The sequence below is a fragment of the Rhinichthys klamathensis genome, unplaced genomic scaffold (genome assembly GCF_029890125.1).
Source record: "Rhinichthys klamathensis goyatoka isolate OS25496 unplaced genomic scaffold, OSU_Roscu_1.1 h1tg000059l_1, whole genome shotgun sequence".
In the NCBI taxonomy this organism is placed as follows: Eukaryota; Metazoa; Chordata; class Actinopteri; order Cypriniformes; family Leuciscidae; genus Rhinichthys; species Rhinichthys klamathensis.
Genome location: NW_026606604.1, coordinates 7,496,314 through 7,509,195, shown reverse-complemented (window position 1 = coordinate 7,509,195; position 12,882 = coordinate 7,496,314). Strand labels below are relative to the sequence as shown.

Sequence of the window (12,882 nt, the reverse complement as noted above, 5' to 3'; positions counted from 1 at the left end):
TATTATTATTATTATTCTATAAAGGGCTTCTTGTACAGCCAGCAAGTGCAGTTAGTTGGTGTTTGAAGGCCACCATACTTCAACAAAATGAAATGGTTCAACTACAAGACTGAATGTTTGATTAACATCAATTAGAATAGTCTCCCTGGCACATCAAACGTCTAAAATGGTCCCAGTTAGGGACAAAACACAATGACACTCCACACAGATAAAGAAAGGAGGTCAATTAGTTGCATGTAGATGTCTGAACATCAAGCGGAGAAGACTGATTCATTTTGAATAATAAAAGAATCATTGTAAAGTAGAGCAAACACATTAATACACCTCAAGGCCTAATACATTTTAGGTGTGCATGTATGTATAAATGATAAATATATAATTTATTTAAATATGAAATGCATTTAATTTAATTGTCAAAATAATAAAATGGGCAGAAACAACCATATTTGCATTGAAGTTACCAAGCCATCTAGGGACCAAAAAAACAAAGAGATGATGGGAATTGGTTCTTACTCCACCTAGCAACCACCTAAAACACCTTAGCAACCATATAGCAATACCCTGGAAACCCCATGGCAACCACTCACAACACCCTACTTTTGGACGTACTCCTATATTTGCATTTAAATGGTAAATGGCGGTAAATAGCGCTTTCACAGACCCAATGGCCACCAAAGCGCTTTACAATTTGCCTCACATTCACCCATTCATACACTCATTCATACACCAACGGCGGTGTCAGCCATTCAAGGCGCCATCCAGCTCGTCGGGAGCAGCTGGGGTTAGGTGTCTTGCTCATGGACACCTCGACACTTGGTCAGGTGGAACCGGGGATTGAACCACCAACCTTCCGGTTTGTAGACAACCTACATGAACCACTGAGCCACTGCCGCCCCAATTTAAGAAGTGACCAAAGCCATATCTATAGGAACCAGAATACCAAAGAAATGAAGAACACCTTAGATTAGAAATCCCCAAGAAACCACATAGCAATGCCCTGGCAACCACCCCCCTAGTTCTGGACATGGTCATATTTTATTCAGTAAAAAAACAAGCCATTTCCAGGGACCAGAATACCAAAGAGACACAAGCGATAGGCTAGCAACCACCTAGAACACCTTAGCAACCACCCACCGCCCCGGTGGGTGGTTGCAGCATTTGACAGCAACGCCCCGGCAACCACCCACAACACCCTTGTTTATAGACAAGCTCAGATTTTCTTCAGTATATAAATAGCCTATACGTTTTTAAGAGTCTAGGCTGAAAAACAAGTAATAGTCTTCTAGCTTGTTAAAAATCTGACCTGTTCTCTTGCATGTCCTGCTGGATGAGTCTTCTGTTCATAACAGTGAGCATAAGTGAAGATATGAAAAGGTCTGTTTTTTTGAGCCTCCAAAAGGACATAACTAAGCTCAGCATCAAAGCCATATAATAGCCTATAGAATGATTTAGGCAAGTATAAAGCATAAAAACTCTTTCTCTCCCTCTAATAGTTTGCCGTTGCTTGGTTAGCGGCTGTTCTATCACTTATTCATACAGCTCATGATTCTTTTAAATGACTTTGTGGCTTTAAGACAGATGCTTCACGGAGCACTTTAATCATCCACTTTTCCATATAAAGGTGTGGGTGTGATGAAGCATTAAACTCAATATTAATGCAGATCATTCAAGAAATAGGAAGAGAGGACACATAAGCAGGGCTTTCTAATGTGCACCTCTCTCTCTCTTTCTCTCTCTCATATACACTTACCTAAAGGATTATTAGGAACGCCTGTTCAATTCCTCATTAATGCAATTATCGAATCAACCAATCACATGGCAGTTGCTACAATGCATTTAGGGGTGTGGTCCTGGTCAAGACAATCTCCTGAACTCCAAACTGAATGTCAGAATGGGAAAGAAAGGTGATTTAAGCACTTTTGAGCGTGGCATGGTTGTTGGTGCCAGACGGGCCGGTCTGAGTATTTCACAATCTGCTCAGTTACTGGGATTTTCACGCACAACCATTTCTAGGGTTTACAAAGAATGGTGTGAAAAGGGAAAAACATCCAGTATGCGGCAGTCCTGTGGGCGAAAATGCCTTGTTGATGCTAGAGGTCAGAGGAGAATGGGCCGACTGATTCAAGCTGATAGAAGAGCAACTGTGACTGAAATAACCACTCGTTACAACCGAGGTATGCAGCAAAGCATTTGTGAAGCCACAACACGCACAACCTTGAGGCGGATGGGCTACAACAGCAGAAGACCCCACCGGGTACCACTCATCTCCACTACAAATAGGAAAAAGAGGCTACAATTTGCAAGAGCTCACCAAAATTGGACAGTTGAAGACTGGAAAAATGTTGCCTGGTCTGATGAGTCTCGATTTCTGTTGAGACATTCAGATGGTAGAGTCAGAATTTGGCGTGAACAGAATGAGAACATGGATCCATCATGCCTTGTTACCACTGTGCAGGCTGGTGGTGGTGGTGTAATGGTGTGGGGGATGTTTTCTTGGCACACTTTAGGCCCCTTAGTGCCAATTGGGCATCGTTTAAATGCCACGGCCTACCTGAGCATTGTTTCTGACCATGTCCATCCCTTTATGGCCACCATGTACCCATCCTCTGATGGCTACTTCCAGCAGGATAATGCACCATGTCACAAAGCTCGAATCATTTCAAATTGGTTTCTTGAACATGACAATGAGTTCACTGTACTAAAATGGCCCCCACAGTCACCAGATCTCAACCCAATAGAGCATCTTTGGGATGTGGTGGAACGGGAGCTTCGTGCCCTGGATGTGCATCCCACAAATCTCCATCAACTGCAAGATGCTATCCTATCAATATGGGCCAACATTTCTAAAGAATGCTTTCAGCACCTTGTTGAATCAATGCCACGTAGAATTAAGGCAATTCTGAAGGCGAAAGGGGGTCAGACACAGTATTAGTATGGTGTTCCTAATAATCCTTTAGGTGAGTGTATATCTGCCAGCAGTTATTAACTTTAAAGCATTAACTTGCTTTTATGAATATCACAGAGAATAACACAGCCAAGTCTCATTACCTGAAAGGGAGAACATCCAGGGAGAAATTTGCCTCCTCTTTTGTTAAGTAAGTAAGTTTTGTGAGGCCACAACGCTTTTGAATATGACACGGAGATATTTTATAGAGAGGAAATTTAATGTGGCCTTTGAATTAATAGAACATTTGTTATGTTAAAAGATTATTTAGCATAATATTGTATGTGTTAAAGTTACCATGAAACCTGAATCGGCAATTATTTTTGCTTTTAGGAATATTGGAGTATTTATTATAAATGATTTATCTGTGCACATAAATTTTTTTTTTAAATCATGGGCCCTCATCTTTAATAAAAATAATCACTTCTCTTCTCTGGCGGCGTGTTTACTGGCGTGAGGGCGGGGCAACCTGTCACTCACATGATATCGACCAATAGCAAACCACAACCATCCAATCAATTCCCAAATGGACAAAATCAAGTTCCACCCTACATTTTTCCTTGTTCAAGAAGCCGTTTCACTCAGATATACGTCACAATAGGGGAGAAAAGACTATTTCATGCTGACTTTAATGTCTCCTGGGAATCTGCTAATAAGACAACATAGTAGTACACCTCCAGAAACTGCCATTTTTCAGCCTTTTATGGAATCAGACTTTTAGTTTTTAAAGAGATGCCACATCAACCATTATGTTCGAATAATTTCTCATATGCCATGTTTGTTAATTTTGAACAAAATCTAAGCAAACAAGTAATTAGGCTGTGTGGTGAAGTTTGGCTAAATTTGATCAGTGCTTCCACCTCCAAACATTCTTAAATCTACAGTTCAGAGATTCAGAAGTATGTCCTTGGAAGACCAATATTGCACACAAGCCTATCTTTATCTTCCATCTAGTCTTTAATTAAACCACTAAATTTTGACGGAAGTGTCACTGTTAGACAATTACACAAGGGATAAAGTACAGCCAGACACTTATTATTGTAAATTAAACCCAGACACTAGATCAGGAAAAAAGTGGGATCTTGAATCAAGGGGTTATTTTGAAATAATGAAGAGCTGACTGTACATTACTCTGCATGGTTTAAACCTGAAAGAGAGAAGTATAATGTATGGTTGCTACAAAAAAAATGTCCAGTATGACGATCTCTTACAAGAGCAATGTTTTGAATGCCAGTAGTGTATCATTAGTGTATTGGGGATCACTCGATCAAGGAGAAATTATAGTCTGTCCACGCTATAGGCATAATAAAAGGACTGTTTAGTTGACTTTCCTTTATTTGAGAAATGAAATATGAAAGCCTGCTCTTGCCTCAAAGGTGCCACAATACTGCAGAAATGAAGTGCCACCTAGTGGCCACTAGAAAAAGAACAACAACTTGGCCACCAACTACAACAAAGCTTAGACGGAAAGACAAAAAGGACTGATACATGAAAAACAAATCCATGTTAAAGCAAAAAAAATGGACACATTATGTAACAATTATTTAACACATGAACAAAATGATTATATATATAAAAAATATAATATATCAAATAAAAATATGAATAATGTAATATAACATAATGATTAAAAAAATAATTTATCATAATTATTAAAAACATTTTTTTTTTAAATAATTTATCAAGCCACCTAGCAACCACATGACATTTTCTTCAGGAAATTAAAAACTATAATACATAATAAAACATATACATATATAATACAACAATAGCCTATATATAATATAATGTAACATAAGTATATATATAAGAGTAGCTTTTATTAACTCCTTTAACTTATGAATAACTTGTAGCTCAGCTGAATAACCTCTCAATTCATTTAGAATCTGTTCCTACATTGCAAAAACACAATTATGTAGAAAATCTGCATTCTTCCTGAAGAAAGTGCCACCCAAAACAGAAGTGCTGTCAAGCACGCTTCCTTCTTAGGATCGATATTCCAAACCGGAGCCCTCTGTGAACCTCATCACCGGACAGATCTCAACAAGGCATTTCAGACCACTTGCAAATATTTGCAGACAGCCGCGCCGCTGATTGCCATGGCACAGCAAACAGCCGTTTCATTCCTGAGGCCCTGTGCCAGTCTCGGCCCTTCAGATTAATGAGGACGCCCCACGGGGAGCGATGACCAAGCATTTCATTACAGGCTAACAACAAAAGCTAATTCAGCACACTCCCTCATAACTGTGATCCCTTCGGACAGCAGTAAACACTGCCGCTTCGTGGAGGGAATTGACTTTTTTGGTTTTGCAGCACTCCACGCATGAAGTTCTCAAGAAGTCAGTGACAAGCTTAGTGAGCGAAAAGTGTCTTTGCAAAACTCTGCCACCCCAAACGTAATTAAAAATTGATCAGGGTCTGTTGAGATTAATATAGATTTGGCTGTAAGAATTCATCTGCAAACAAACTTAAACCAAGCAGTTACAAGGACAGATTCTACTGTTTTCTAACAAAAGCTCTTTTACACAACTTAAACTGTGGCCATATTAAGTAAATAAAAGGAAAGTCTTTTTTAATTATTTATATACTTTGGTATAAATAAGTATACAAATATAATAAATATAAATGTAAATAACATCACATAAATATAGACTACTCTCCCAAAAACTGTACTGTTTTTGAAGGCATTTCTTAAATCAAAAATACAGTACAAAACAGTAATATTATTACAATTTAAAATTTTTATATATATTTTAAAATGTAATTTATTCCAGCGATGGAAAAAGCTGAATTTTCAGCATCCCTACTCCAGTGTTGATCCTTCAGAAATCATTTTAATATGCTGATTTGATGCTCAAGAAACATTTCTTCTTTTTGTCAATGGTGAAAACAGTTGTGCTACTTGAATAAAAAGTTAGCATTTATTTGGAATAGAATACTTTTATATTATTATAAACGTCTTTCCTGTCAATTGTGATCATTCTAATGCATCCTTCCTGAATACAAGTATTAATCGTATTAACTGACCCCAAACTTCTAGTGTATAATGTTTTTTAATGTCGTATTGCTTTTTTTTTTCCATCTCTCACTATCCACCAAATTTCTCTCCATCTTCAGGCCAGTTTAAACTATGCCATTTGCAATGGTTTGCTATAAATATACAGCGATAAATACGTTTAGACACTAAGAGTAAATCAGTCTTTCGTGAGAAATCTGCTGCTGGTTTGTGTTGGAGTTTCTTTGCATTATGGGTAAAGTGAAGCTTGATTGACAGCTGCGCCTGCGAGTCAGGCTAGACTGAATATGTTTCTTTCTTTCTTTTTATTTATTTTATTTTTACATCATGGTGCTTTTACATGGATGGACTCTCACTCTACACCAGAGATGCTTCAGGCTGCCTCAAACCATCTCTGAATTTCCCCAATATTTATGATATGTTTAATATTATGAAAATTCAGCAGGGCAGATTCTTATACAAGCTGTCAGGTGCAGTGAGATCTGAAAGCATAATACATTATCCTATATTCATAAGTAACTATACAATGCATCCGTTTCCCTGAATAACAATTTTATGGATATATGCAGGGGAATATGTGACTTACATAAATGCATTAAACATAAAGAGCCACTTGATTTCCCTGAATTTCCCTGCATGATGGCCGGATATATAGTATTTTTGGCAGTACATCAGTGAATTACTGTGCTAAGAAGAGTTTCTGTGCCTTTAGGTGTGAGGGAAGATGCCGTATCTCTGGGTGTTAATGCATTGATGTATACCTCTGTGGAGGCACTAGGAGCTCAGTGAATGTTAGTCTGGCCCACACACACACATCAGTACTGCAGTGGAAAGTTAAACACCTCCTACAGTATATAACACCCACCTCTGCAGCTGAGCGCTACCGTGTGGGCAACTCTCTTCCTCAGCTCAATCCAGAGAGTTGCTGATGTGCATCTGTGATTTACTGTCAGACAAAATGTTCAAAAATTGTACCATTAGCTTGTTTCACTCAGGAAGGTATTAGTAACTTAAAGTGATAGTTCACCCAAAAATGGAAATTCTGTCATCATTTACTCACCCTCAAGTTGCTCCAAAACCTGTAGGAGTTTCTTTCTTCAGCTGAACACAAAATAAGATATTTTGAAGAATTTCGGTAACCAAACAATGAGCCCCATTGACTTCCATAGTATGGAAAAAATATATATGGAAGTCAATATTCTGGCCCATCAACTGTCTGGTTACCCATAATCTTCAAACTATCTTCTTATTTTTGGGTGAACTATCCCTTTAAGCTACTAATATGCAACCTTAAAGTACTAAAATTCACCCTTTTTAGGGGTAGTTAAGGCCAAAGTCTCCTTAAAGGAAAGCCTGTTCACTCGGCGGCCATGTTTGCGACTCCTCCAGGCAGTTATTTTGGGCATCCAAGACCATGTCCTATCCATTTAAATGGGGGAATCCTGAAATCTTTAACATATTTAAATGACATATTTCAAATCAGCAACAAAATCTGACATGAGCTGTCCCATAAATGTTGTTTCTCATGCTCAAATTCACATTATTCTTAATGTGCGGCGTCAAGGCTTCCGGTCTCATCCGCTTCTATTTTTTTTAGCTGTACAAAAACTTGTCCGTTATGGAGCTTGATATTGCAGACTGTACTATTATTTTTAAATTAGAACTATTATATTATTTAAATGTATTATTGTAATCATAAATGCACTGGTTTTTAAGGCAAATTATTTTAGCATTTAGTCATTCTTAATAAATAAATGTTATTTACATTTAGCGGCAAATGAATCAAAGGTGCCCACACAATCACAGAAAATAGCTTACTTCTGCGTTGCAAAATAAGGTAAATAGCAGTAAAATAACTTGTTTTTCAGGCTAGACCAGCCAATGCACATGTGCAGTCCTAAGCATGCATCTCAGAACACTGAGTGTTTCTATAGTAACCGGAGATTCACCATGACTTTACCGATCAGCGATTGGCTCTTTTATTTAAAAGGCGGGACTTATTCCGCCATATTGCGTGTTGCAATGTTTCTCCCATTCATAAGTAATATTAGTTCACCATATTTGTATATCTAAAGTATATTTTGGTTAAGAAAAAATAAATAAAAGTGTACCTTTCAGGAAATTGCCCCAATGACAAGCATTTGTACACTTAAGGCACAATATTTACATATTTTTTTCACGGTTTACATCGCAGAACCTGATTTGACCAAGTGCAACATGTTCCTGGATCAACAGTGCTGAATGTATGGAGGGAAAGAGGAGTTGGGTTACTTTTATACTGTTGCCGCGGGTTGATTAAAGAATGTTTGTTCATAACTTTGAGAGAACCTTGCCAGAATGTTAGCCAAAGTTGTGAGAACATTCCCTGTTAGATGGGATAATGCTTCCCCTCAAAAAGAGTCAATAGCCAAATATGTTTTATTAACCAAAATGTATCTGAAGAATTGAATTCACATGTAAGAAAGGGTGATTTCACAATGGGCCAGCTGTTGCTCTTCAATTGTATATGCTGTGTATAGGTTTCAAGATCACAAAGTTACTTTGTCATTATTATGCAGGTTGTGTACAGTATATGCGTTTCTTACCTCAACAGTGAGATATTTGTAGAATTCCTTGCGAATTCCTAAATCAGTCATTTTTTTTCTGTAAACTTGGATGTCTGAAAGAAAGATAAGCGAGTTCAATGTGGGAAATATAAGCAGCAGAAACCACTGGGTGGCAATAGTGATCCTCTTTTGATGGTTGCACCTGTTTTGTTCAGAAGTGTTTTCTCAAAGTATATCACATCATTTTTCTAACATCTTTAAACAAATTTGAGAAAAAACACAAGAGTTCACAAACTTAAATAAGACTTTATGCTTTCTGAAAGTTTATAAAAGCACTTTTTATTTTGCAAGCTGTATCCACCAAGGTCACCATTTCAAGAGATTGATGTTTAAAAAGCATCCTTGAGCTTGTGGAAAGTGCGATATAAAATAAAATAAAATAAAATAAAATAAAATAAAATAAAATAAATAAGAGCACCAATAGAGTGACATGCATACATAATATGTTGGCATAACATGCTTTCAAAAACCATAGCAAAAGCATTTGAAAGATTTCTGAATCTAATATTTTGTCTTTTTAATTTGTTAAATATTATATTCTTCTTTGAAATCAAAATATAGGTGCTTTTTAAATTAAATCTTGTAGTTCATGTCCAGCTGCTTAAAGCATTACATCTGGTCTAGAGTCAGCATTCAGTCTAATTTGTCTTGGTTAAGCATGAATTCTTAAATGCAGAAATTTGGTTTAGTTTACCAGAAATCCCCCCTCAACTCTTCATCATGTTCCTCAAACCATTCCTAAACAATGTGTGCAGTGCATTATCCTGCTGAAAGAGGTCACTTCCACCAGGGAACACCATTGTCATGAAGCGGGTCTAACTGGTCTGCGACAATGTTTAGGTAGGTGGCACGTGTCAAATTTATGACTACATGACTGGCTGGACCCAGGGTTTCCCTAGCAGAACATTGCCCAGAGCATTACACTTCCTCCACCAGCTTGTCATCATCCCACAGTGTATCCTGGTGCCATCACTTCCCCAGGTAAATGGGGAATATGTACACAGCAGTCCACATTAGGTAAGAGAAAACTTGACTCATCGGACCAGGTGACCTTCTTCCGCTGCTCCAAGTTCCAGTTCAAAGCTTGCGTACCCATTGTAGACACTTTCGACGGTGGACAGGGGTAATCATAGACACATAGGATTGGTCTACGGCTACGCCGCCCCATACGCAGCAGAGTGCGGTGAACTGTGTGTTGTGACACATTCCTCCTCCAATCACCAACACTAAAGTGACTTGTGCCACAGTACACCTTCTCTTGACTCGGACCAGACATGACAGCTTCCGTTGCCCTTGTGCATCGATGAGCCATGGACATCGAACAACCTGTCGCCGGTTTGTGGTTTGTACCTCCTCGGACCACTGTTGGTAAATTCTCAACCCACAGGCCTTGTTGTTTCAGAGATACTCTGACTCAGTCGTCTTGCCATAATTTGGCCATTGTCAAAGTCGCTCAGATCTTTATTCCTGGCCATCTCTCCTGCATCCAACACCTTGAATACGAGAACTGATTGTTTGCTTAGCACCTAATCTACCCAGACCCAGATATGTGGCCTTGTTAGGAGAGGATATTCCACTTCACCTGTGACTGTTTATAATGTTTTGGCTCATCAGTAGCCTAATACCTCATTTAACTAATAGACAATAGCTATGTGATTATACGGAGGGTGGCTATAAGACGTATTTGGACAGATGAGACAAAAATAAAAATCTTTGAATGTCTTTGCATTATATGACAATATATCAAACCAAGTGGCATTTAATTTAAAGAAACATAGCACAAGCACAGTTTTCAAGCAAACATTTCACAAACAAAAGGTTTGCTGCTGTAGGTTTCAAATGATAAAACATCACTGTTCTTTAAAATGAAAACACAAATATTTGGACACTTCTTGGTTGTGAAACATTAGAAGAAAATGTGCATAGTTAATGTGAAAAACTAAACCTGTTGTTTCTCTGCTAGGGCTCCTGTGTGAACTTGAGAAGAACTAAAAATCACCTTCACACCAACTGATTAATGGTAACTAAAAATGGTTAGGGAATGTGAAGTTAGTTGTAATAAAAACATTTGCATAATTTGTTTGAAGGTGCAGCTTATTTTGTTATCTGCAATTGAATTCAGACACTTTAAGTGTCTTAGTACTTTTTGGGGCCCCTGTATTCCATGCACCATCCTCTGGTTGTTCTCGTTGCATATTGTATATCCAGCTGTGCATAGTAGGCTAGCTGCTTTATCTACAGCCAGGTTGTTAAAAAGTAATGCACAATAAATAGTGTTAGGCCTATTATAGTATAAACAATTAAAATTCGTACTGATTATACACAGCACAAAAGACAAACATAAACTTATTTAACAACTTTAAGTCAAAATAGCAAAGGAAAATCCATAATACTTCTGTGTAGTGTCCTACCTTTATAAGACTTCACAACGTCATCAGGACCCTACTGGAGCTGTAGGAGGGAAATATTTAGTATTCTCTGCTGCTCGCCACTCACATTTGTTTGTTTTACTAAACTTTTGAAAGTACAACTCGTATCTAGGCTATTAAATAGATGAGAATTACCTCAGTCTGCTGCTGTTACTGTTCTCCGCACACGCTTCTTCAGTTTCTTGTGCGCTTCAGGACAATGATCCACTGCTTCTGTCCACTTCACCTCATCTCTGTTAGCAGGACATGCACACCTGTAGAGTTTTGTTTCTTTACGCGACATAACGCTGTTTTAAGATTAATGTCATTGGAATTAGAATAGAAGAGACCGTTTTCGTTTTTGTGGCGAAATAAACCTCCATCATCGTGATCGGGGTTCCATTATTGGTTAATCTGGTCTGTCTGTACACTGTGCACGAATTACCTCCATTAGTGACGTCAGTTTAAAGTAGTAGCCATTTTTTTCGACGAAATAGGTTTGTTTATTATTTTACTGGTTCTTTGTCTACTGTTTATAATTATATTATTGTTGTTAAATTCTGTTTTGATGTGTAACTGTGTTTGGTTTTATATTTTCAATTAAAAAAAAACGAATTTCGATTAAATAAATCTGAATCGCAGTCACAGAACGATTTGCTGCAATAAAACCGCACGACCAAAGTTGTCTCAAGCAAAGTTATTGAATAATTGAACGCATATTGTTTCATGCATTGAGAGATGTTTTCCCGCACAAATTTACATTTAATGGTGGTACTTTTTTGAACGTGTAAATATGAGAAATTCTCGGGAGCATTGCCAATCTGAAAAAGGTTCATCCTGACACTGACAGAAAGCGAGTGGCCGATTAACTTCATTGATCTTGCGCGCATGCGTCAACCACAGCAGCAGAAGACAGTTGCCCTGCACTATTGTTGTATTATACTGCATTCGAACTGCATTCTATTGCACTGCATGCTCTGCATTGATTTAACAGTTGAAATCAACTTAAGAGATCAGAATAATATGACAAATTCCATTTTACAATCATAGTTGACTCAATAAATGTAACATTTAATTTTGACTATCTTGCCTTTAGTGATTAGGAAAATTTGCTCATATTGTTCTTTCATGGCTCATCATGAGACTTAATGGAGTTCTCAGTCAGGTTTCAAAGTATTTATTTTGTCTAGATGGTTCTCTCATATAGGAAATGAAACAAATAAATAGCCTAAAAAACATCTGAGAGATTGTCTGAGTTCATATTCATCTGAAAGCCTCGTTTGTTTCACATTTGAGATGTTTTTTTTTAGACTTTTGAGAGTTTAATTCTCCGGTCATAGGTCAACCATACAGCCTACAGCTGCAGAGAAAAGGACATTGTTGACTAGAATAATCCGTGTTTGTTTGGCCAGTGTGAACTAGCCTTTACAACAAAGCATACTGTATATCATTTTATATTATTTATCAAAGTTACTTAAATTGACTAGTTAGCCAGCATTTAGCTGCAGTGTTACTTCTCTTTCTCTATTTTACACTATCCTTGACATTAATAACGTGTTAGATAGGCTAGCTCAAGCTGTTTTGAATTGCTCATGCATTGCATTGTACTGGATCCCATTGAATCCCATACCACTTTGGTATTGCATTGTGTTGTAGCCTACTGTTCTGAACACTGAATGCCCAAGCTGGGGGGACTGGGGGCCCCCCAGTCCCCCCAACACACACACACACACACACAAAATGAAAGCAAAGAATGAAATTTCTTTCATGTGAAATGACTTTCTAGCAATGTTATAAATGTTGTTAGTGTGCATAATGCACAACCTTCTTCTGGCATTTAATCATTAAAAAAACCTTTAATTCATCCCCTATTCTACAGGAACACGTTCAACGGTTACCGTATTCGTG

General features: G+C 37.8%; 1 protein-coding gene across 1 annotated transcript in view; it reads right to left on the bottom strand.

Annotated features, from left to right (window-relative positions):
* plppr5b (phospholipid phosphatase related 5b) overlaps positions 1–8,615 on the bottom strand; it is a 64,380-nt gene extending 55,765 nt beyond the window's left edge. The window contains exon 1 of the mRNA XM_056249217.1: positions 8,546–8,615. Within this exon, the coding sequence (XP_056105192.1) occupies positions 8,546–8,596 (51 nt within the window). The 5' untranslated portion in view covers positions 8,597–8,615. The remainder of the gene's footprint in view (positions 1–8,545) is intronic.
* Positions 8,616–12,882: the final 4,267 nt, after the last annotated feature.